Genomic DNA, 26,104 nt, shown 5'->3' on the forward strand with positions numbered 1-26,104 from the left:
GGAGCCCCAGCCATGCTCTGCCAGGTATCGGGGGCACCCATGTGAACAATAAGACCCTCCTCACTCCCAAATCTTGAATCTCAGACATTTTTCACCTTCCATGACAACCCACGCTCAGGTCCCAAAGGCAGGTTTTAATTTTTCACCCCCAAGGTCTGGTTTCCTGCCTATGTCTCTGCATTAGGGACGTGCCACGTATGGCTGAGGGTTGAGCTGAGCTTACCTGGAGAGCTGAAGTTCAGACTCATCCCACCCTGGAGCACCCTGCAGGTGGCAAAGCACATCATTGACTTCATTTTTGGATGCAGTTTCCTAGTTTTGTTTTTGTTTTTTTTTTTTTTAAGCAGATTAAAAAACCAAAAACATCTTCACTAGGTGACATCTTGACCTTCACGGAGTTCCCCTACAAAATGGGACCCTACTGACCCACTGCCCTGGAGCTGGGCTGGCTTGTCCCTCTCCCTGGAGCCCAGCGTGGGCGGTGGGGAGGGTGTTTTGCCACAGGGGTTCACCGATCCGTGCTGACCGCTGGGGAATGCCAGGACCGAGGGAGCTCAGTTTCGCAGCCGACCCAGAGACTGTGTCTTCCAGAGGTCATGTCCCTGCAAGCATGTGCCTTTCCACATTGCATCTCTCCTGCCCCAGCTCCTCAACACAGCTCCACAGCAGCTTTCCCATCCTTCTCCCCCTGCAGCAGGGTCAGCAAATCCCAAACCTCACCCTGGCAGATGCTGATCCAGCCTGGGCTCCTCAGACCTGATCCCAATTTCCTGGACTGCTCTCCCCAGCCCTGAGCAGCATCACTGGGTTTCTCCAGCAGCCTGGGTACCTCCTCATCTCCAGCTCATTGCCTGGGAGGGTACTAGTTTCCCCCTTCCCTGGCTGCTCTGCCTCCCTTCCCACCACGCTTGTGCCCCCCTATAAGACTCCACGTCTTGCCCAGCCTGTCCCCCATGCCCCTAGGATGCTGCCACAAAGGAAAACAGCAACTCACCACCATTTAGGTCCTCTCTGTCCTGGGCAGGAGCCGTTCACCCGGGAATACCTTCATGCAGTTTCCAGCAAGGTCCCGGTTTGTGCCCTGGGGCAGGCTCCTCTCCATAGGGCAGGTTGTGCTCTGGAAGTGACCTGCCTGGGACAAAGAATTCTGACACGGAAACCGGTGACGTCCCCACCAGGAGCTCCTGGTGCTCCCACACTGTCCGGCCTCAGGACGGAGACCCACGGGGATCGTGGCACGCTCCCTGCCCTGGCTGCACCACCAGCACTGCGACACATGGCGACACGGACGGTGGGGCCTCCGCTGAGCCTGTATGGGACAGAGCATCCATCACCTGAGCTTGCAGGGAGGTTTCCTGGGTGGTGGAAGATGCTGCAGAGGGCAGGAGGGCTCGGACGCCTGGGCAGCTTCAGCTGGGTGGGCAGGAGCTGTGCCTGAGGGGGCCCAGGAGCATCCCTCGGTGGCACGGGCTGCCCACGGCAAGGGCATCTCTGCGCAGGGGATTCCACTGCTGGCTCACGTGCTGCCAGTGGCCCAAGTCCCCCTGGGACCGGGATGCGGAGCTAGATCCAGGAAATCTGACCTGCACACAGGAAGGGAGATGCTTGGGAGAGCTGGAGCAGCACCAAACTCCCCCATGCCTGGGCATACCACTGGGGGGGACCCCAGGGCAACCAGCCCCGTGTACCCCAGTGTCCCCCCACGGGGCTCAGCCCAGCTGCAAGGCACTGAGCTGGTGTCATCCCACTCGTTGCTGGGGACTGGAGCCAAAAAATCCTTAAATAGGTGATTGCAGGCGAGCAGACGCAGCCCGTGTTATGGGGCCATTTGAGGCAGGAGACAGTCTCTGGGCATGGAAAAATTCAGCAGCTGGAGCTGCGCCAACCTCCCCCCGAAAAACATTCCTGTGGAGGGAGGCTTTGGCTCCGGGGTCAAAGGGGAGGGCTGGGGGATCGCTTGGCGGAGAAACAAAGCCCAAGCGTCCATAGCTGCGCTCGCAGGCAGCCCCGTCCGTGCCACTGCCCCAGGCCCATGGAGGGACCCACCTCCGCCGCAGCGACCCGGGACACGCAGCACAACCCTTGCAGGCACCGCTCGCTGCAGGGGGATGGCAAGAAGGACGAAGCCCACGCCGCAAGGCAGCCTGCAAAGCTGCTGGCACCATTGCGGACTTGCAGCTGGGACAGCCCTATCCCCCAAGGGGCGACGCGGGTGGGATGCAGGGGAAGAGCCCCAATCCAGGGACATGGAGAGGTGCAGGATCCGCCCTCACGCGTGCAGCCTCAGGCAAGCTCAAACCCTAAGCAGGGTGTGCTGTTTAGTTATTTCAAAGCCTGCTTCTCTGGGGCACAAGTGATGGTCCCACCCTGAGGAGAAGCAGACACACCTGGAGGCAGCCCCAAGCCGGAGGTGGGGGGTGCAGTGCCCTCAATACTTTGATATTCAAGAATCTCCAGTGGAGGTCTAGGTCAGACACACCTATTTCAGTCCCAGCCTGTCACCTTTTCCAGCCTTCCTTCCAAACAGCTTTAGCAGTGTATTCAAACATTCGGAGCCCGGCAGACACTAAACAAAGCCACAGTGGGATCCCTTTGCAAAGGGCAGGGGACAGCCAAGCCAACAGGTCCTCAACATACACAGAGTTTGTAGCGTTGTGACATCCAGCTCCTCATTCCTGCATTTCAGCAGAGGGTCTCAAAGCTCTCACCACCTTACAGCCTCTCCAGAGGTCCGTGGCACTTGGGGACACTAATCGTGATTTGAGGGAGGTCTTCTTGCATGGAATCCAGAGCAGGAATTAAGATGCTCAGAAAGAGCTTTTGCAGCCTTGACCTTAGCGACTGCTTGTCCCCACCAAGAGAGCCCCACTGGCCACGTAGCCCCAGGAGGGCTGAGGGGTGACTCCACGCCACGCGTTCCCCTCGGATGGTGACGGTGACGTGGCGGGTCCCATGGTAGGTCCCGCTAGGACTGTTGTGCAGGCAGGTGAGTCATTCCCCTGCAGGCAAAGTCTGGGCCACCCCCGGCGGGGCCGAGCTGCCCTTTGGACTGTGGGCAGTACGTTCACACGGTGGCAGAGCAAACACTGTCCCCTCCTGCGGGGACGCAGTGCCAGCGCAGCAGCGGCAGCTGCTTCGAGCCGGAGCCCTTTGGGGTCTCCCAAGCACCGAGTGGGTGCCAGGCCCCGTGGGTCTCGGCACTGGGGTCAGTGCTGCTAAGGGTGCGGAGCCAGCGCCGGGGTGATCCCCTTGTCTGGTGGCTGGGCACCCCGTGGGGGGCTACAGCTGCGGTGCTGGCATCTCCCAGAGGGGCTTTGTTTTGCCAGCACCATGGCTGGCATCGCCCAGCATGGCTCAGGGATGCTGCGAGTCACCAACCAGCAGCAGTCTCCCACCTCTCCCTGCCTCTGAGGGGGACTTTGGTGGTCCACAGCAGAGGAGATTTCAAGGGGCACAAGAAGCACCCCTCACCTCTACTCTCCCCCCTCCACCAGGGTTTCCAGACGGACCTGACGACATTGAGGCAGCATCATGCCCCAGCCCACTGTTCCAGTCCCCAGAGCATCACGGTCATGCACAAGAGCCCAGGGACAAGTCAAACCAAACCTGCCATAACCTGGCTGCAGCAAGAGCACAGCGTTGCCCTGCCCGTGCCCGTGGGAGGTGGCATCCCTCCACCACGGTGGCCGTGGCACTTCTCAGGGGAGCAGGAGGGGCGCGCTGCCTCCAAGCTTTTCTCTTGCACGCCCCAGCTTTACTCTGCGACTTTGGGAGAGTGACATTTCGTTCCAAATCTCGAGTTCCCAGGCCTTGGGCTTCAAGGCAATGCCAGCAATCGTGGGAGCTGGCAGCACTCCCCGTCCCTGTGGGCACCGGCTTGTGCGCACGGAGGCACACGCATGGCTCCGTGCAAAGTGCGGGGATGGGGGGGCTTTTAGGTAGGGCAGCTAAAACTGAGTCCAGCTCCATCCTGGCTTGGCGGCTGCTGGCTTCACCCCTTGGCATGGGGTACCTGCACGGGATGAGCAGCCAGTCCTACCCTGCGGAGCAAGTGCAATGATATGGAGCTGGGAGGTGGCACTTTTTAGATGTCACTGTGGGTTGGCTCAGCCCGAGGCCCCCCCCGACGGCACACCAGCAGTGTGGGGGTTACCTGCTGCTCTGCACGTATCTGGACGAGGTGGGGTCCTGCTTGGAGACTCCCCTGTGGCCGGCGCTGGCTGGCTCTGGCCTGTGTGAAGGGAAACATGTGAGGGCTGGGGGGGGAACAACCGTCAGCTCTTTCGCCTGCTCCCACTGTGACAGGACGGCCACAAACGCCCCTTCCTGAAGCACAAACAGGGCAGTGTTCGGGGCTGCTCTACCCCGGGCTGAGGCCTCTCGGGAGAGGCCAAAGTAAGCAGCTCCTCCGCAGCAAACACCTCTCTGGGGCTGGGAAGGCTCTGACCTGAGCACAGACAAACACACACTTAAGGAAAACGCCTCCTGTCTCTGCAAAACCTTCGCTCGTCCCTTTTTGTTCCCTGTTCCCCTTGCTGCACGCTAGCTCAGTCCCTTTGGCGAGGGGATGGGTAGTGCAGGAGATGGGTGTCCTTGCAGAGCCGCACCTCTCGGCCCCTGCTCAGCCAGCAGCTTCTCCCTTTCCTCCTCCCGCTCCGCTTCTCGAGGGTGCCGGCAGGTTCGGGGAGCGGGGCAGGACCGAGCTGCAAGGACCCAGGAGCTGCAGGGGGAAGGTGACCCGTGCTCACAGCATCACATCCACATTCCCTGACGCGGGTGCTGGAGCCTGGTTTGGCCAGAAAAGCAGGTGCTTCTCTGGGCCGGGACAGGGAGTGGGGCTCATGACACAAGCTGGGGTCACTTGCCGAGCCGTGAAGCTGGATGTACATGGGTATGTCCAAGCAGAGACCGACGAGCTGTGCCCTTCTTGACGGCCTCTTCAGGATGGCACGCTGGGGTGCAGGAGGGTCCCCCAGCAGCCCTTTGCCACGACACGTGGGCACAGCCGGTGTGGGGGCCGTGGCAGGACCAGCCCAGCCGGCAGCAGGGAGCATCCCTCCTTCCCGGCGGTACCTCCTGCAGCTGCCAGCCCTGCTATTTTGGGGGACGGACGGACAGACAGGCAGAGCGAGGCACCCCCAGCAGCACCTCCATGCAGAAGCCTGCGTACCCGATAAGGGCTGTGGCACTCAGGATCCTGACATAGAGCTGGGGTCTCCCCTACCCCCCCCCCAAAAAAAAAAAAAAAAAACAACCCAAAACTGGCTGCAAGGAACAGCCTGCTTGCAGGGAGAAGGGAGGGCAGCCCCGGGGGGGGGGTCTCAGGCCTGACGGTGCCCACCGCCCCCCGCACCTCCCGCGGCGCAACCCCCCCCGCCCGCGCCCCAGCCGCCTGTTCCGGGGGAAGCGGCCCCGTTCGCCGGCGGCTCCCGCCGGCAGGTGGCAGCCCCGAGCGCCCCGGCGTCCCTTGCGCCGCCACCGGGGCCCGGCCGAGGCGGCGGGGCCGGGGCCGCGGGTGCGTGTACGGCGGCGGAGCCTCCCCCCCCCCCCCGCCTTCCGCCCGGCCCGGGGAGATGGAGCCGGTCCCCGGGCGGCGGTGGCAGAAGGTGCTGTACGAGCGGCAGCCCTTCCCCGATAACTACGTGGACCAGCGGTTCCTGGAGGAGCTGCGGAAGAACGTGCACGCCCGCCGGTACCGGTATCGGGCCGTCGTCTTCCAGTCGGGAGCGGTGGTGCAGCAGCTGTGCAGCGTCTGCGTCTTCGTCGTTACCTGGTGGTACATGGACGCGGGGATGCTGAGCCCGCAGGGGCTTTTCGGGGCGGCCCTGGTCACCTCCCTGCTCGGCTACGTCCTCTTCGACGCCGTGGACGGCGGGGCTGGGCGGCGAGAGAGCAGGAGGACGAGGTGGGCCGACCTAAAGAGCACGCTGGTGTTCGCCGCCTTCACCTACGGCTTCTCGCCGGTGCTGAAGACGCTGACGGAGTCCATCAGCACGGACACCATCTACGCCATGTCGGCCCTCATGCTCCTTGGCCACCTCATCTTCTTTGACTACGGTGCCAACGCCGCCATCGTCTCCAGCACGCTGTCCCTCAACATGGCCATCTTCGCCTCGGTGTGCCTGGCCTCCCGCCTGCCTCGCTCCCTCCACACCTTTGTCATGGTCACCTTTGCCATGCAGATCTTCGCCCTCTGGCCCATGCTGCAGAAGAAGCTGAAAGCCCGGACGCCCCGGTGCTACGTGGGGGTGACGGTGCTCTTCGCGCTGGCGGCGCTGGGGGGGTTGGCCACCGTCTCCAGCGTGGGCGCCGTGCTCTTCGCCTCGTTGCTGCTCGCCATCTCCTGCCTCTGCCCTTACTGCCTCATCCGCCTTCAGCTGCTCAAGGACAACATCCACGGGCCGTGGGACGAGGCTGAAATCAAGGAGGACCTCTCCAGGTTCCTCATGTAGGCCTGGCCCAGGGGGAGAGGGACCTTCTGCTGTGAGCGGTGCAAAGCTCCTTGCTGGGGGACAGCGCTGCGGGGAGGGCACCAGCCCAATAAAGCCTCTCACACAGCAACGAGGAGCACATTTGCGTTACCCTCAGCATCTGTTTCCGGACCCAACCCGCTTGGTTTTGGCAAAGGAAGGAGCTGCACCCCGCAGAGTGGCCGGCCCGTGTAGCAGCTCGGGGCGCAGGCGAGTGGGACAGTGCGTGCTCTGGCCACACAGACCCATACCTGCGTTTGGGAGGGGGCAGGGTGGGATGCATCCCCCGAGGAGAAACACCACACAGAAACACACATCTGCCTCAGATGTGCCCCACGACATCCCCATGGAGGTTCTCAGCCCCAGGGACCTCGATGTGCGTGATGGGGACTGACAGCACTTACCCAGGAGGGCTGGAGGGGAAGGGGGCTGGGTGGGGGTCACTGTGGGTGGGTGGGGTGGAGGTGCAGGGTGGTGGGTGCTGCAGGACCGAGCACGAGGGCACCTGGGACGGGTGCGGTGCAGAGCCCTGCTCACCTGCACCCCTGCACACCTGGTCACTGATGCCAGAATAGCCTCACGACACTGCCAGACACCACGCTATCCAAAATCCTTTAGGAGAGGGGGGGCAAAGAGGCAAGATGCCTTCCTCCCCGCCTCTAACCCCCTCCCAGAGGCAGATCTGGCCTCACCACAGGGGCAGACCCCAAGCCAGAGGGACGGAGCTCAGCACGGTCCCCTGTGGGTGCACCTACCAGCTGGGGAGATGCTGCGACAACAGCAGGGCCCACCAAGGTCCTGTCCAGCACCTTCTGTCCAGCGGCCGTCTGTCCGGCACCGCACACACCGCAACAGAGGGCGCTCCCGGCAAAGAAGTCCAGCTGGAGGCCAGGCCAGGCCAGGCCGAGCCAGCCCCGGTGCCGGGAGGGCTTCCCCGGTTGTGGTGCTTTCCCCTTTCCCTGCTCCCATCTGGGACCGTCCCTTGGCAGCCTGGCCCTGCTCTGGGCACCCCAGGGAGCAGAGCCCACCGCAGCCAGCACCACAGGAGGGAAGGGATGGATGCACATGCCTGCCCCAGCCCCACCTCGTGGGGATGCATTTGACATTACCTGGGTTTTTAGGAAATTTTTCTCTTTTGGAAACCCCAACGCTGCAGAAGTGCAACTTTCTGCTTGATTTACCCCATGCCTTTGAGCGCTGGCATCTCACCCCAGTGAGCGGGCGCTTGCTGCGCGCTCCTTGGGCTTTCTCGGAAATGAGCAACCCCCGGCGGAGTCCCCAACACCTCCAGTGCTTTGTTACAGCTCTTGCCAAGTGTTAAATGTTGCTGTTGTCGTCATGGTGACGACTACATCTCATTTTGGTTTTAATTAAAACCTGCAGAAGTTTAGAGCCTGTGCTCCAGTCTCGCAGGGAGCACAGAGTAGCCAGATGCTCACAGTCAAGATGACATTTTTTAGCTCTTTGGAAAGAAGACTGTTTTTTTCACAGGGAGGTTTTCCAGAAAGCTGCTCAGCGACCGGGACATCCTGACTTGCGCTGGGCTAATGCCATTGTAACGCTGCTGTCACAGAATCCATCGGTAGGGCAAGGCTTGAGTGTACATCAAAAGTACATTAAATCTAGCCTGCCTGGTGCCTGATGTTAATGTCTGTCACGGTAGAGGCTACAAGAAAGCAGAGTTTCTGCTGCACCCATTCTCCCAAGGAAAAATATTTCCCCCAAAATACTCTTTGCAAATTCAGACTCTCAAAACCAGCTCTGGGTTAGGAAAAGTGCAGACATCAACTACCCAGACACACCAGGTGGAGACAGGCACAGACTGCCACCATCACCTCAGCCACAGCTGGAACCCAGTGGATCACCTACGCAGATCCCCGGGCTTTGATTGATGCAGCAGGTCCCGTCCGCCCTGCTCCAGGCAGGATGCAGGATGTGTCCCGTCCAGCCCGCTGCAGGCAGTTTCATCCCTGCCACAGCCCCAGGCCTCTCTGCTTCGCCCAGCTCCTTCTCTTCACCTCCTCCTCAGCCTCAGTCCTTGCCCAGAGATCCTCTGGGGAAAGGCTTAGCCCTCCCTTTAGCTTGCCCACAGAGATACCTTGCTCTCCCTAGTCTGGGAGATGAAAATGTAAAGCCTGGTCCATGGCCTGGATGTACAAAGGGACTTTGAAGGAGGGAAAAATGCAAGAGAGAGACGGGGGGGGAGAGGAGGAGACGCAAAGGCCAAGTGGAGTTTCCCTAGGACTTCTCTGACCTTTTTCTGAGGACACATGCTCTGCTGCTGAAGTTATTTAAGATGCTGAATAAGTGGCCATTATGAGTATGTCTTCATGCCTGAGGTCAGAATATCCTCTACAGAGCAAAAATTTGCCATAGCTCTATGCCCAGCTCAGTTGGATGCCCTTTGAGCATTTGCTACCTGAGCATACCAGTCTGTGGCTTCTCTGATGAAGCACACACTGAGACCAAAGAAATAGGTCCTTCTCAGTTTGTATGCAACCAAGTCACATCACCCAGCTCTAAAGAGTTAAATGTTACTTTGCATTACAAGGAAGTGCAGTTTCTTTCTCTTAAGTTTCCAAGTCCACTGAGATCGAGTACTTCAATTGGGACATTTTCTTTTGATTTGAAGCTGGCCAAATGCGAGTAATTGTAAACTGGCTGGGGATAAGCCTTACTCCTGGGGGAGCTGCTGACACGTGCTGTCTGGAATCTCCATCTATGGCCTCTGCAGCAGGGAAAGGCAAGTGTCAGCCACCCACACCGTGCTGTCAGGGGCCCACATCCCTCCCCACGTGGGAGACTGGATCTGGGAAGCCTGGAAAGAGTGACGCTTTAGTCTTTGAAGGTAAGATCTTTGTATCTCTTCAATTCCCACAGTAATCACTAAGCTCTTCTCAGCTTTGTGATGTGAGAGGCAACGGCAACAACATGAATGATCAGGAAACCAAAATAGGATTTTAGTCCTAACCCATCCATTGAAAAGCAGCCTAGGATGCATAACGCCACCCGCTGGTGCAGCACCCTTAGCTTTCTCCATCTAGCCACAGAATGTATACCATTGCAGGGTAGAAATAGCACCGACAAGGTTATACAGCTTCTTCACAAAAAGTCAGCCCGTGAGTTGATGCTAAAGAATGTGCCAAGGTTTCCCAGCAGACCAGTACCTTTGTCTTTCTACTTAAGAGATTTTAGGAATAGCTACCAGAAAACCGTGAAGTTCAGAGTCCTGTTTCCAACAATATTTTTTATCAAATACTTCAGAAGAAGGTAAAGATTTCTGTGAAAGGTTTAACACCATAAAATGCCCCAAGAAAGAAGTTTGTGCCTTACAGCCTAATGCCTGAAGGTCAGCTGGCAGCTCAGAGGACAGCAGCGGCTCCAGGTTGCAGTGCTGTAGGTAAGGCCATACAACTAAAATATCAGCCACCTTTTATTTGTTGTTGGTTCATCTGTTGGTACCGTGCTGTATCCCAGAGGGAATGTAGTGAGAGCTTCCCCCAGTGTGGAACAGATTTTTGAACAACCTGGAAAAAAAGCAGCTTGTGAAAGTCAGCCTGTTCCCATTCCCTCTTACCTGAGAGATGAAGCATGGCCAGAACCTCCTCAAGAGCTCGCTGGGTACAAACGCCGTTGCTTCTGTAGTAGTCCTGAAAATACACAGTTCCTGAACACTGCTGAGGTTTTTTTGCCTCAGTACCTGACAGCAATGAGTTCCACAGATGAAAGATATGGCCAATCTGAGCTCCCCTCCTCATCCCTACTCTTGAGACAGTTGTGTTCATGAGACTGTTAGGAGACTCCATTTCTCCCTTTTCTCAGGGTGCTGGGAAGCACCTTGCCCATCACTGTACTCTTTCCAGCTTCAGCAATTCCTAGTTTAGCACATGCAATTCAGAGGTCTAGCAGGAATGATTATTTATCTCCTTCTCCTAAGAATTTCTGTACTTGGTTTGTTGGGGTTTTTTTTTTTCCCTTTTTGCTAATACCGTTGCTGTTTCTTCTGTTGTACTCTACTAAAAGACAAAGTCTAAGTGAGAAGAAAGAAAAATCTGTGTAAGCCTACAGCTCTCTGGGCTTGCACCCCCTTATAACTGAGCAAACTCAGTGTCTGGCACTTACCAGCACATGCAGGTGGTTCAGCAGCTCCCTGGATATATGAGAGGTCAGCAGGGACCCAGATCAGCTGGAACAAGAGGAATTGTCCAAATTCAGCAAAGCTGTGTCAGACCTGGCTTGAAACCGAGCACAGTCTATGTTATCAGGCCCCTTCTACACACACGATACTGACCTCCTCCACTCTCCTGCTGCCATCCCCTGAGCACCACCACTGCAGCTCCCTCTCACTGTGAGCTTCCTACTACAAAGGGACGTCCTGTTTGTGCTCCTGAAACAACAGGCTGGAGTCCTGATCTGTGCAGTTTGTTCTGACACAGTTCATATCTGTGCAGTGCCTTCTGATTTATCTGCATGGTTATGAGATGACCCTTCTTTGTTTTCATATGAGAAAAAAGTCAATAAAACCCATCAGTTTTCCCTTTTTTTTTAGACTTACTCTTCACCTACTTCTCTGGTGCCCAAAACAAGCACATCTTCTAAATGTTAAATCCCACATTTTATCTTTCCCATAGGGACAGACACATTTGGAATCCCAGAGGTAGCTAATTACAGCTATTTGAGCTCAGATGCTCCAATGAGGTTGGCTCGCAAGGAATTCAGAGGTTTAGCTTGAAAAAAATGGTCAGAGCAGCTGTGATTTATTTATAATTGTGCAGATTCATCAGTCTAGAGACTGCTGCAATCTTTCTTCTCCTTCAACTTTCCACTCAGCCAGGTGCTGCCACTGGTGTGTTAGACGTGTTTTAGGCCTCTTTTGTTGTTAAAGAAGCTGGCTATTCTTCCTGCTAACACTAAGCCAAAGCCGTTTATATGGAGCAATTCTGGTGGTTAATGAATTCAAAAGCAGTGGGGGAATCCCAGCAGAACATCCCTCCCTTCACCACCTCGGAGGGTGGGAGTCTCCACAGAGCCCAGGCAATTTCTTCCATGGGGGTGTGAATGGCTCCCTGTGAGAAAGAATAGGTAGACCCTTCAATAGAAAACCAGCAAACATTTGTTTTGTAGTCAGAATTTTTATTTTCTTTATATCCAGGCTATCACTGACATCTGAAAATAAAATCTTTATTTACAAATAGGCTAGTGCAAATTAAAGATAATTTTGGACAAAAAAAAAAGACAGATTGCATGTAACAAAAAAGAAATGCATGTGTTAGGATGATCTTCCTGGAACAGCTGGTGGAGGTCGCCTAGGAAAAAGACAAAAAATAACCCAAAATTCACGGGGAGGGGGGGAGAAGAAATTTAAAACAAAAGGTCAAGATACAATAAAATGACTCATATACAAAATTATCTTAATAAAATGGGTTAAGAGAAAAAGGCACAGAACATGCACATTAAGGAAAAGAGCAAGAGCAAGATTAGAATCAGCTGGCTACCACAGCACAGCCTCAGCTTTCACCCTCACTGCTTCCCATCTGACTTGCTGGCACCAGAGAACTAGGACAATCACATCACAAGTGTGGAGGTTGCTCGTCACAGGCTTTCTAATTTTCTTGCAGCAAATAATATCCTCTGGAAGAGCTTTTCCCCAGCCAATTGAAATTTGCACCACTATCTGCTTCAAACACTGTTCTTGGAGTAGACCTTTTTTACATGAGATTCTGATGAAATCGGGAATGATCAAACAAGATGGCCTATGGGCTGGACTGGGGTATCTGGAGGCGACGTTGCTGGGAAAGGTTAAAAACTTGGGTGACAGCAGTGCAATGAATCTACTGCCAACCCTAGCAAGAGAGATCCTTGGCAGCTGATGGCCCAGTGCAGTGGCTAGAGAAGAGCAGATGCTCCTCCTGTTATGCAGCATAGAGCACTGACGTGTCACCGACCAATATGCCGCGAACCAAACTTATACAGGGGTACATAATGTACTCCAGCCAGAAGGGACATGTGTGACGCTGCTGTTCACTGAGGGGTGGTGCACAGACTGCCTCAGGCATAGCCATTAAAGACTATTAAAAAAAATTATCTCCAAACGTTAAGGCAAGCAAGTGAATACAACGGGGACATTGCTGCTTTGCTCATCCCACCTTTTGCTCCCTCCTTTCCCAAAACCTGTCTAAGGACCAACATAGTGACCGTTGTGCTCAGTGAGAAATGTCCTCTCCCGTAGGAAGCTGTTGTGCTTCTCGTGCCATACAGACCATCTCCAAGCACTGATTCCAGTTACTTGGCTCATACTGATCTGAAGGAGGAGTTGAGTAATCAAGCCATCTGTACATTCATATACAACCACTTTAGGGGGAAATCCCTTCCAGACATAACGCACACACATGCAGAATTTTACTCCAGCTCCTGCTCTGGAGGGCTCAGTCTGGCCTTCTGCTCAGCTCTGAATCTCCCCAAAACATGCTTTCCCCAGCAATGAAATGAATACCAGGTACTGCTTGAAAAACATTCATCCATTTCCCAGCAAAACGTCTCTGCAGCACTCCAGCCCCTTGCAGGGCAGCAGGCTGAATGCTTCCCGTTGTATCTGCCCCATCTCCCCTTTTAATGACACCTCCAGTGATCTCAATGCAACACACATCTCTGATAAATCCTCACTGCAGTCCCAACAGAGGTGGAGTACGGCATGCTGAGATGATGGTGTGAGAGACAGAAGACCACTCATGCGCATCCAGAAAGTAATAATAAAAGCCCATCAAGAGTTACAGTTTATTTCAGGTTCAGAAATGCAGCATAACATTTTTACAGCAGGTGTATGTGATGCTTAGTAATGACCATGGTTTCAGGAATCGACTTGCTTGCTCAAAGGTCAACACCAGGAACCATTTACAGATTACGAAACCAAAGGCAGATGTTTTGGCTCATATGAAGTAGGGCATTAACATACAGAGCAAAATTGAGAAAGAAATTAAGCATTTGCTTCTTACAAAAAGAAGTCATCGATTACACCATCCTGGAAAAGTAAAGAGACAGGCAGTAAAGCAAACGGTCGGCAAGACGGGACAAATCATATATCAAGCAAGAGTGGAGGACTGTCTGGACGGGAGGAGCCATCGGCATCAGCTCGCCTGCAGACAAAGCAAGAGGAAAGACAGGCAGAGTAACATTCATTTACACAAGGGAGCTGTTCTGCTAGAGCCTGGGGAGGAGGTTCAATGCCACAGTGGGAGGAACTGTGCCATAAGCACACCAAGAGGTTGGGTGCCTCCTCGGTGTCACAGGTGCAAAATAGGTCTGCTTTCAATTCAGGAAGTTTGGACTATTTTAAGACAGAAAGAGAGAACTAGCCAGTAATCTCAATATGCTGTATACATGTTGTTTAGTGTACCTGTCTGCGATAGAGTATAGTATTTTCTATGTTATGCTTTAACACGAGATGCCATAACCTATAATGTATCTCCTTAAATATAATAAATAATCTACTTTTATGAGGCTTACTCAGAAAGTGCAACAAGATCAGCAATAAAATAAACACACATTAACTATGTACATAAGCCTTTTCATTGAACATACAATCTCTTTAATCCTAACACAAGATCCCTTGAGATTAAAGGCCGAGAGCTATTTACAGCACGCGCAAGCTCTTCAACTGTTGGTCAGCCATGACGAAGTGAGGTGGAACATGTTCTCTAGGCAGAGACTCAGGCTTAGCCTAAATGCAATACTAGATGAGCACCCTCCTGAAACTTAGCCATGTACATCACCCAGCTAATTATGCATCTCACGTAAGATCAGAAACCCTGCTGTAGCTTAATGGGAGTCTCCACCACTCCCTGGCAATCTTCTGGGCTTTGCCAGAGGGAATCAAAGAAAGGGAGAGCGACCCGTGCTTCTCAGACACGGGAGTTCAGGCTTAGGTCACCCTGTGTAAGGGTGTCTGCAGAGGGGGCAGTGGCCGGTCCAAGGCAGCCAGTCCCTCTAGCAGATCCACAGGGTGATCGTCCTGCTGTCCTTCAGGCACGGAGCGAGTTGCTGTCAAGGCTGCTCCTTTGAGAACAAAGGACGGGAGAGACACGACTCGCCAGCATCAGGAGCGAGTGGGATAAACCCATTCCAGGCGCTGTACAGCAGGAGGAAACGGGCTGAGGTTGAGAAGACACTACTTACTCAATTGGATGTGGCAATTTCTTGGGAAGCACTTAGCATTTTTCCCAGAAACATCAATTCTATGTAGTTTATTCTGAAAAGCGTATATACAAGAAGTTAGAGGTAAAGCCATCAAACTCTGGATCTGTGGTCAAGGTTAATTATTAACCTGCACACCTAAAAGTGTTGCATTTAGGGCACAGGGCCAGATTTAGATGTGATCTGAATGAGGATGCAGAGGAAGGGGGGCTGTGCAGCTGTGTCCCACGACTTCAACATTGAGCGCAGAACCAGATGGTGCTGACAGTGGGGCCACAGGCGCCTCACTGCCTCCTCCTCCTCGTCTTTCGGGTAAATCCACCCTTGAGAGCTTCATTTACAATTCAGGATTACTGCTGAGAAATACAATTTCTTGGGGGGCACAGTTAAGGACAGTGCTGAATTGTTCTACCTACTTCCTTATGCTTGACAGAAACAGTCATTAAAGTAAATTAAGGACTCTCAAGTACAGAGGATTTAAAAACTTGTTTTTAGGCCAGGATCTATGTCATCTAGTTGAGGCTCCTAATTTACCGGCATTACCACCCTTGTCTCTGATGCAGCCGCACCGGTCTGAATCGCCTTCTGGAGGTGCTGCCTCTTTCCACTGAACAAAGGGGACCTTGGACAACTAAGTTGAGTGCTTGGGGTACAGTGAGATAAACCCAGACCATGGCCTTGCGGTATCACTGAATGAATATCAAAATTTGGGGTTAAAGTGACCTTCTGTGGCTGAAGCGCTAAGCCTGGCTTTCCATCAGCAGGCAGCTGCCAGTCAGTAACGGAGGCTTCTGATAAACTATATACAGGTTTGCTGGCTAGGCAACAGCATGGACTACTATAGGTACTTATAAAAATACATCTAATAGATGCACTGCATGTTACAGCAGAGAGCACTACACAGTTGAAAACTGTGTAGAACACAAGAAAAATCATCAAAATATGTTTTCTTTTTTTGTAGTACAAATCAATATGACTGTAGTTGGGTTTGCAACCTTTTTTTTTTTTCCTTGAAAGCTGATCCTGTGTACTTGGTGTTGGAGATCTGAGCCTGTTCTCCAAACAAACACCGGCCACTTAAGCAGTCTTCTGAGATCACCAAGAAGCCGGTGCTCTGACAAACTCCATCTTCACTGTGCTTCAGAATTTGACCTCTAGACTCCCCAGGTGTGTGTCACAAGTATAAGGTTGACAGGAAATTAAAGTTAAGCTAACATACAAATCATGATGCTTTCCCAAGCTCGTCTCTCTTACGCAAGCTGAAACACGATTTGCTTCAGTGGTGAGCACAACTAATCAGCAGTCTGGGAATACTTAACGGGCTAAATCCCCATTTATTGTGGCTCTTTGATTGGATTTTTCCTAAGCATGGGGCCACAGCATACTGGTGCCCTACATGCAGTCTCAATAAATGAATTTATTAGACTGATTATACTGAGGGCCTTTGAAACCACCAATTGCTTTGCCTAGGGATCTGTAACCATAATTGTAATAACAGCAATTAATATTTTCTGAAGAAACAAGGCCAAATTCATCTCTAGTTTAGTTCTGTTAACTCAGTAAGTTTGAAGCTATAAGGCTGACACTGACCCTAAGTGTTTAAAGTGAAGTAATGCAGTTAAGACAAAAGGTTTTTATAATGCGTTAATATATAACGTGCAAAACAATAGGCAGAGAGGACCTCTGCAAGTGAACATCTGCTAAAATAATCCATTGCCAGGATGCACAGCTGAGCACTTCTCAGTACCTAGTTGGAAAAAGTGACCCTAATCCGAGGTGTGCAGGACTTCAAGTGATGCAAAGAGAAAATCTTTATATAGGGGGCATAGTGGAACTTTATTGACTGGTGTGAGCAAGTATCTCAAATCCAAACCGGACCCTTAGAAAGCTCAGATGTAAATCTAGGCCATAGCTCTGTGAATTGGCTCACACAGTGGGCAGAGGAGCGGTAGCCCATTCACAGCCATGCATATATCTATATCTGTATCTACATCTCCTTCTGTTTCACAAAATGACCAAAAGCAACGCTCGGTGCTCTGGATCCCGCCACGCAGTACATTTATACGTATTACATGCAGTCACATACACCCAAGGCTTCCCATGAGTTCAGTGGGAGTGCGAATGTGAGCAAGGACCAGCAGAGGACAAAGCGAGCTGGCACACGCTGCTCTGTCATGTACTGGCTCTTCCCACCGCCCTTTCGCATCCTTGCTGCAGGGTGAGATGGCTCCACGCTGAGCCCTGCAAGCTGGGACACCACAGCCTGGTCGTTACCAACCACCCAACCAACTTTGCATGTCAGCTGCCCAAATGTGGAAATAAAGTAAAACACGCATTATCCCATACACACCCTTCTTGTTTAACAGCATTCCATAAAAACTAGACTTCAGATAAGGAGAAATTATAGGAGAAGCAGCCAACCAGCAAGCTTCTTGCAAGAGAGACATGGAAGTGTGGGGCCTTCAGAAGAGCTTGGTAAGAACTCACATTGTTTTTCTTTGCCCAGTTTAGCCATTAAAAGAGAAAATGGGCGTAACTGTATAATTCCAAACGACAGAAAACCTGAAAGGTACAAATAAGAGCAAGATTCCTTTCAGATAAGAGGAAAAAAAGCAGCAGATCAAATCAACACATGCACAAACACACACAAAGTCAAGCCCTCCATTTGCTCTACAGGACTGTGAGCACAGTTGCCTGGGTGAAGACGTGTCAGTAAGTTAGCTAACATCAGCTATTGCAAAAGGAAAAGTCAAGGCAGCACAGACCTTCCCAAAACATTTAAGACATCATAAACAATGCAGAATGGACAGAGAGTATATCAGTAAAATTGGTTACTTGCCTATAGATGTCCATACATGCGACTATACATTGGTTATTGCAACAGTTATCAAGCAATTTGTTTCCACATATTTGGTTAACAATGAATGACATGCCAGAAGCTTCTTTTAGTCTAACAGGGATGAATCTAACGGACGAATTACAGTGGGCCGAGTAGGTGAAGGAGGTGGTCTTCGACTGGAGAGAAAGAGAGAAGAAACAATAAGCACAAACACTGAGAACGAACCCGGCACCTTCTGCTGTCACTACGGGAACATGCACACGCTCCCAAACACAACAATCTTCTTTACACATACACTGAAGCATGACAGCCCTAAGCATCCACAAGAAGGAAGAAAGTGATGTGTTTGCCACGTGCATACCATGCCTTAGCCCTCTCACGCATCAGACAGATCTTCGCTCTGGTCCACAGACTAGGTTTTCTCTGAACACAGTTACCTTCTTGTGCCACAGAAACCATCAGGGGAGGGTCATTATTCCTGTTTTCTCAGGGGTCGGACCCAGCCTGGACAGCCTCAGAGCAGTCTCACAGGCACATGTCAGAGTGGCCAGCTGGATTCGGGAAGACAGCCTGCAGTGACTTCAGCTGCTGTTTGCAGAAGCAGAGAAACCTCCAGCTTCTTGCACAGTTGGGCCAACTGGATCCATGCCAATGTGCCTGAATTTGAGGCACAAATTTCAGGCTTTATATCAATGGCCAGTTATGAAAATCCCAGCCATGGCTATGGCTTCTGGATTCATTTATTTACCTCTAACGCATTCCTCTATTGACTTCAGTAACTACTAAGGGAGTCTCAGATTTTTTGGGAAGGCTTATGGGTCTTTATTCCCTGATTCAGCACAGGCTCCCACGTACTGCAGACCCCTGCATTTCAATTCGGACCTGGGTAAAACACCTGGGCTAAAACACCCCACCGCTGAGCAAAGCCTGTGCCAGAATCTGAGATGACAATACCTGTTTGGCCTCCAGCGCCTGCACTAACTTGGACAGTTCTGTGTAGCACTGCTTTGTGCTGTAAAAATGTACCGAAGAGACTGTTCCTCACAGCCAGCCTGCTCCCTTAGCTTGCTACCCAGCACCCTCCAGCAGGGTTTTTTTGCTGCAGTTATTCCAATCCATCTCTTACACAGTGCTTTTGCTCCCCATTTTCTTTAATGGGATGTACCAGCTCTCTCTTTATTCCTTAGCCCAGCCCAGATCACCACGAAAGTGCATCACTGCTCTAAGAGAAGCATGAACCCCGGGTCTGAACAAGGTGGGGAGCTGAGGGCTCTTCAGTTCCCATCCAGCTTCAGCAGACTTCATTAATGGCCAAGACAAATTGTACAGCCCTCTCTAACGCTGTCTTCCACCTGTGAAAGTAGGAACTGTTCCTGTCTCTGAAGAAGATTAAAAAGGAAACGTGTCTCATTCTGTTAAAGCTAAATAGAAGATGAAAAGAATGTAACAATGTGTTAATCTTTGAACTGGAACATATATATGAGACAAATTTACACTTGACAAAAAAAGTCTTGCTTGGCTCAAAGTGTATCTTGTATGACAATATTCTCTTTTGGTGAAGAAATGAGAATTTTAATCCCTAACATGCAACAAATACAAAATATGCCAACTGAAGCGTTCAAGTAAATCAACAAGCTAAAAAAATAGGCAAAATATTTCTTCATGGTGTATTTTTCTTACAGAAAAAACATTACTGTGTTAACTATTGTTTCTTGTGTTGCTCCAGTGTAGGTCTTCTGGACCCGCTTCCAAAATCCGTAGTTTCATAAAGAACCACTTCTAAGGCTCTGCATTTCTGCTGGGTTGCATTAAATTATTCCTTTGTTGAAATGCCTCACATTGCATTGTTTAGCGCTTACTGAAAACATTGTATCATGTGTATACAATTTACAAACAAGGGAAAATGCATACAGCTGTCTTCATATCAAATTTAAAAGGTACAAGCCCAAGCATGCATTTTAATACCAGGTTGAATGCAGCACACTGGATTCAAATAATGTAATTTAGTCAAATTGCTATTAGCCCAGCAGGATCAGAAACTGGAGAGCACAGTGGGAGGATTTCCTGGATGTAATCAGTCAAACCAAACCTGAACCAAAATCAGGTCTGAGCCCCATTTCCTCCTTGAACCAGAGCCGTCATTGTACTCTCTGACCATTATTTTGAATTTTCATTCAAGCCCAGTCCAGACCTGAACAGAAAAATCCCCCAGCAGGCTCTCGTTTCCACTCCAGAGTACCCCTCCAAGGAGAAGCTGATACCCCCAAGGGAGGGTCCTCTCCGACGAGGAGCCGCTGCCACTGCAAGGGCCTGGGGCGCAGTGCCGCGCTGCAGCCTCCCCCCTTGCCCCATGCAGCGTCAGAGCTTTGTTCTCCCCGTGGCACTGCCCAACAGGCAGGTCCGCTGTGAGGAGAACCCTCAGCTCAAGCTCTCCTCCACCACTCCACACTATGAATACCTCCCGTGGAGACACACACATGTACCTGGGACGCTCTGCCTACACGCACGTGTGTGTGTCTTCCCAACGGGTACGGGCAGGTATGTACGTGAGGAACGGGCAGACCTCTCCTTAGCTCCAGCCCCTCTCCTCTGCCCCTTAAGGGTGCTGCCTGGCTCCTGTGCAGTCGCACAGGGCTTCCTTCCCCTCCTTAACGCAGCGCACCATGACTGGGGGAGTGGGACCTTTACCTGGAGGTCAGAGGTACCTTTCAAAGGAGTGGCAGGTGTTTTGGAAAAGGCAGCACTTGGGAAAAGACCTGCAAAAGCACCGTTCACCTCCGGTCCTGCTGCTGACGCTCTCCCAGCCGTCTGCGGTTCCCTGTGCCGGTGACGCAGGAAGAAGGGCCGTGCTCCTGAGTCTCTGGGCAGAGCACAGCGCAGGGGTTCAGCTCAGGGAAGAGACCTCGCCTTCGTTAGCTACCAGCACACAGCATCAACTGGCACAAGCCGAAGCTCAAGTCCAAGTGCAGGAAAGGACAAGCCCTGAAGTTGCCTGTCACTAGATTTCCCCCTCAAAGCGACAAGTCATTATGGGACCATTTTTACACTGCGAGTAGGACTCAGACCTTTTTTTCCACCCTAACAGGAGGAATCTCAACCCCAAAGACAGGAGGAGAGGCCGACCCACACGTCTCTTGCCTCTCCCCCTCCTTTATGCCTGGAGCGGTGGCTGGGAGTGCGGGTGCTCCCCGGGATGGACGGGTGCAGGAGCCTGGGCACCCAAACCACCACCTTGAGAGAACAGAGCCAGCAACCAGCACTGTGCTGCTCCTTGCAAATGTAGTCCCACCTTCCTCACTGTCCTGGGCATCTCCGAAAAAATGCAGGTCTGAGGGAAGCCTAGCATGATTTCGACACCATCGCTTTCTGAGCAAAGGTTCCATAAATGAGCGCTGCCAGACCCTCTAAATGTGGAGTAACGCGGAGCAAACGGGCAGTAACCTGGAGGGCAGAGCAGCAGAGGGAGCTCCAGCCTGCCCGTGGGCAGGAGTGAGGAAAAACCGGAGAAAAACAACCTCCCCCAGAGCCCTGCTCCGCACTGGCTGCCATGTCAGTGAGTAAATATGTGACTAAGCCCAATTAAATGTTTAGTCTGAGGCCAACAGATGATAGTGGTAGAGACGGCGTGGACCGCGTTTTCTCTGTGTTATCGGAGCGACTCCGACAGCCTGGGGGTGCATTCACAGTGCTGAGCTGTTCCCAGGCCCCGAAAAGCGGCTCCTGGTTCATAGAAAGCTCCTTCTTGTAAAAATGTCACTGCTGTGGTAATTCCAATTTGGTTATTGTCTCCAGCATTTCAGCTGGGTTTTCCAGTTTTGGGGGCCGAGTCCCACTGCCTGGCCCCTTTAAGGGGCTGCTCGGTCTGTTGTGGTTTTTTGGTGTTTCTTTTTTTTTTTTAAAAAAAAAAAAAAAAAAAAGGGAAACAGTGTTTGTAAAAGTTAGTGCTAAAGGGGCAGGGGATCATAGGTCCCCAGGGTTGAGTAAACGAGTCTGCAGAAAGAATCAGTTCTTCTAACTAGCACACATTAAGCAGACATAAAGAATTTACCAATGAAAATTGTGGACTAAGTATGTATTTAATAACTCCCTGATGTTGCTGCAGAGACTCCTCCTTTGAAGAGCTCAGTGGGGTTTTGAACAGAGGGTAACTTCTACCCCTATGCAAAAACTTTTTAAAAAAGGAAAAGTTTTACATTTATTTTTAACCTAAGCAGCACACCCCATTTTTCCAGTTTTAAAAGAACTCCTAAAAGCTTTAGCTAGGCAAATGCAGAGCAAAAGGAACTAAATAAAGCAAGTCTAGACTTAAAATTCGATCAGAAACATATGGGAACTCTTCAAGCATTTGCCTTTTGAGAAGTGCTATCACTCCCCACACAGAGTCCACAAAATATGCTTTCAGTAAAGCATGGCTGTAATTACTATGGGAGGCCCCGCTCGAAGAAGATGGCTTCTCTTCTTGGAGCACAGCTAACGTACTTCTAAATAAAGGCTTTCATTTCCACTTACATTTTACATTCTTGTTTGCTTGTGACCACCAGAGAACACTTGTGGAAGGCATGCACATAACTATATTTTATGATACATCCTATAGATCTGAAATTGTAAACAAAGCCCATTATTCTCTCCCCCTTCCATGATCTTGGTTTCCCTATAATACAGCTGTCTCAGAGTACCCTGATACATAACATCGTCTTTGCAGAATTTAACGAGAAAATATTTAAACAAAATCTCTAAGCGGCTTTAAGTCTGACTGCAGGCAAATTTTATTTATGTGACAATACAAATCTGGATGTGTGGCATACAATAAGAGGATAAAAGAGTGACTTACTTCAGGTGAGGAATAAATGTAGTTTCTCGTTTGGGTGATTATTTAGAGAGACTAAGTAGCTTGTTCTTGGGATAGTTATAATGCCTTGACTGATTTCTTTATACCATTTTCTCTTTTTCAGTAAGATCATGAGAGACCCACACAGCTGAGCCTCTATTTTTCCTGGTTCTTTTATCAACCTACCTAACTTTTATATGGTACCTCTTGACCTCCATCTGCCTCTGGATTTGGAAGAAAATCCAAACCAGAAGTGAAACCACTGTAGCCATCATAGTTGAAGAACAGAGGCAAGACATGGTTTCTAGGCCTCATTAGTTAGTCTACACTCTATGCATACTTAAAATTCTTTCTGGCCTACAGCAGATGCAGCATGGCTACTGTGGAGCCTCCTGAACATCAGTTCAGGAGAAAGGATCTTGAGTGGAAGTGGGAAAACCAAGAGGAGGAAAGGCACTTGATAGTAGTGACACAGGTCATAAGAAAGTAGGAAAAGCAGAAAAAGGATGATGACATTAAGATGAGTAAAGCAGGAATCATGGACAAGAATCGGGAGGAGATGATGATTATAGGAGAATTGAGAAACAGAACTCAGTGGTGATGAAAGGAAAAAATAGCTGGGGAGTGCCTGTCTGAGATGGTCCCTTGCCCCAACGTAATGGTTCAAGAGAGTGAAAATTTCTCAGATTTGTTTCTGTACTGAAAAATGACATTTTGTCAAACACGAAATGTCTCTAGTAAGCATGCCCACAGGATTGCTATCAGTGGGCAAGTCAGGAACGGAAGCACTGAGGCGCACAGCACAGTGTTTGAGGATGCATGCCAGTTCTGAAGTAGCTCTCCAGCTGAACACATACGTATCAGGCTCCACAAACGCATAGAGGGTGTGCTGCAACTGTACTGCCAGATACTTGCACAGCTATACATACAGCTGAACCTCACTATTTCAAATGACCCAGCTGCACTATACTCTGTCAGTGGAAGAATTTTTGTGCGAAGTGTAAGCAAGTTAAAGTTGTTAGATTCTGCAGTTTTATCCGATACCTATTTCTTTTAAGTGAAAGAAACAAAAAAGTAAGAGAAGTAAGAGAAGAATGTGTCCTAGCACCACTGCACTGCAGCAATATAAATCTCCATCAATTCAAATGCTAGCACTGCTCCAAAGCATCAGGGTTACTGAGGTTCCACTGTGTGTGATTTAACTTAATACAGATACTCCTTTCAGAGGCAAGGAGGTCCAAAATACGATGCTCCACTAGATTAATTTATTATTTGCAACTCAAGCTATGTATTCTGTATGACCATCATAAATTAACATCTATCACACACACACACAAATATGTTTGTATGTTTATGTGGATGTTGCATTTTCAAATTAGTCATTTCAGGGAATTAATGTGTCATATGGAAAACTCAGCTTGAATAAACAAAAAAATTAATTCAATGGAGCGACCAAGAAAGACTATTATTCTTAACAAACTGTGTGTTCTTGTTTGCCCTTCAGCAGGGAACATGTCAAGTAAGAAGCATGCAACGCATTAGTGGAGGACTGTCCTAACCTTTCAGAAACTCTAGGTCAGGATACTCAAGAGGAGCAAAACTGCCCGTGGAAGAAAAGAGAGTTAGGAGTGCTGAGTGATACATTCAGAATGCTGCTCTACTTTCCTCTGTCCACAGAAGATGACAACAGAAGGGCCACAAAATCAGCAGGAGGAACATCTAATCTTTGCATAGTAGCTCAAGTCTTGCGTACTGGTCTGTGTTTAGCTGTACTGTTCAGCATCAATGTAAATCACATACCCTGTCTTCGAACACCAGATCTACTGCCCACTCTGTTCTTCCTTCCTACTCACCTTTGACCTTTCTCTCTCTCCTCTTTACTTACCTTGCTGCAAGAAAGGGAGCAAACATCCTGGTTGTCACCTCCAGCTGGAGTTGCACCTCTTCTTGTCCATGATGACAACTAACGTGATTATCAGTGTCACTGTTGTTAATGAAGCCATTGAGTGCCCTCATTCACTAGTGATCCAATACAGCTTGCAGGGGACAGGGGAGTTTCAAGGAGAGCCTTTCAAGATGCCTGCAGGTTCAGGAAGTTCAAATTATCACTGCTTTCTCTCTGTTTACTGCCATACATTTTTCTCTTCTAGCATAAGGAAGGCTAGAAATGTACTGCTATTCTGCCCACTCTTTCAGACAAGGCAAGAAATTTCCTGCTAAACACCCTTGCTCTAATCCTGCATAGCCTTCATGGTAACTATTATTAAATGACTCTCTTCTGAGATTAAATAATTACTGGGGACAAAACACATCTTCAGGTTCCTGTACTTCTGGCAAACAACATTTGCTATTGTTTGACTCTACTTTCCTTTTTCAAGTTGAGAGACACTAAAAATAAAAACCACTTCCTTCTACTAACAGTATCTTGAGAGAGAAAAGGCTAAGGAAGCAAAAAAAAAAAAAAAGCTTTTGCTGAAAATACCTAACAGAATAAATTACTTACTCATTCAGTTCACCAGCTGACACTCCCAAAGCAGGCTTCCACTGTGTTTGAGGACTGCACTCACAACATCACCCTTGTCCCAGAATGACTTCTTTCAACTCTTTTCCGGTTCTGTCTTTTTCTGTCTTCCTCTCTCTTGCATCATTTTTACTTACCCTTCCCCATCACATGGGACTGGTCTACACTAAGAGTAATGAAGAGCTGTTTCCCAGCCTGATCCTCTTTGCCGAACTTTGAATGTAACTTGCAACAGTCCCAATCAAATGGATCTCTCCTAGTTCACCTCATTTCAAAAACAATTTTTTGTTGAATAAAGCAGGAGCAGGTAGCTCAGGAACAATACTAAAGACGAGAAAAACTACCTGAGATACAATAAATAAGATCAAACCTTAACTCTGTGTAGAACAAGTGACTCTTCAGACACATTTGTTCAACTGTCATAGTGTATTACCCATCAGAAAATTCCTAGACCACTGAAGATACGAAGTGGAGAGCCTGCCTCTGGCTGATGAAGGGAGATGCTGATGGAGGCAGAGTTAGAGTCAATGGCAGCACATATAGTACCTAGGCTGCAATGTGTTTCATTTACTTGATCTTCAGGACAGTCATCTGGAGGAGAGGTATATGAAGGAAGGCCGTGAACAAAATCCTATTGCTAGTCTAGAAGAAAGCCATCCTTTTAGGGGCAGCAATTGGTGAAGCTCCTGGAGCAGAAGTGGAGACCCTCCTGGTTCTCTCATGGCATTACAGTTCAGGCAGCTGAAGAATCAGTCCTGTGCAAATGCCATTCCAAATTTCTCGTAAGATCGGTATTGCAGAATTATAATGAAACCACAAGAGTTATATTGTGATATTTTACATGTTTTTAAAAACTGCTTTCTGGCCAATTCCTTCAATATTTATCCTCACTCAGAATGCTCCTTCTTTCATTGCTTCTGTTAGGACTGAAGCTGCAAGATGACCCCAGGTAAGATGACCAGAATTCCTCAACTGGTTTTGCACATGGCAGTATGGCTACCCCAAGTAGTGTATCTACCGTTTTTAATGGCTGTCACAGCCACTGACACCAGGTTGCTGTTAAGAAAGATTGCCAAATATTGCGTTTTATGGTTTGAAAAGTATCTGAAAGACTTTAAAAGAAAACAGAAATGCAAGGAGCAGGAGACAGATTTACAAAGGTGCCAGGGAAGGGATAAGTTGGAAAGAAACCAGGACAAGACGGTGAGAAGGAAAGGAGGGAGTATGTGGGGGAGACAAATGTACTGGGCAGGAAA

General features: G+C 50.2%; 2 protein-coding genes across 2 annotated transcripts in view; one reads left to right on the forward strand and one right to left on the reverse strand.

Annotated features, from left to right (window-relative positions):
* The first annotated feature begins 5,457 nt into the window (after nt 1-5,457).
* PIGC (phosphatidylinositol glycan anchor biosynthesis class C) lies at nt 5,458-6,589 on the forward strand. Its single transcript, XM_075037516.1, has one exon. It carries the CDS (start codon nt 5,574-5,576, stop codon nt 6,450-6,452), a length of 879 nt encoding a protein of 292 aa, XP_074893617.1. The 5' UTR covers nt 5,458-5,573; the 3' UTR covers nt 6,453-6,589.
* Nucleotides 6,590-11,624: 5,035 nt separating this feature from the next.
* The window catches only part of DNM3 (dynamin 3), a 190,188-nt gene continuing 175,708 nt past the window's right edge, over nt 11,625-26,104 (reverse strand). Inside the window, 1 exon segment of the mRNA XM_075038434.1 lies at nt 11,625-17,675. Coding sequence (XP_074894535.1) covers nt 17,606-17,675 — 70 coding nt within the window. The 3' untranslated portion in view covers nt 11,625-17,605.

This window comes from Buteo buteo, chromosome 10 (genome assembly GCF_964188355.1).
Source record: "Buteo buteo chromosome 10, bButBut1.hap1.1, whole genome shotgun sequence".
Classification (NCBI taxonomy): domain Eukaryota; kingdom Metazoa; phylum Chordata; class Aves; order Accipitriformes; family Accipitridae; genus Buteo; species Buteo buteo.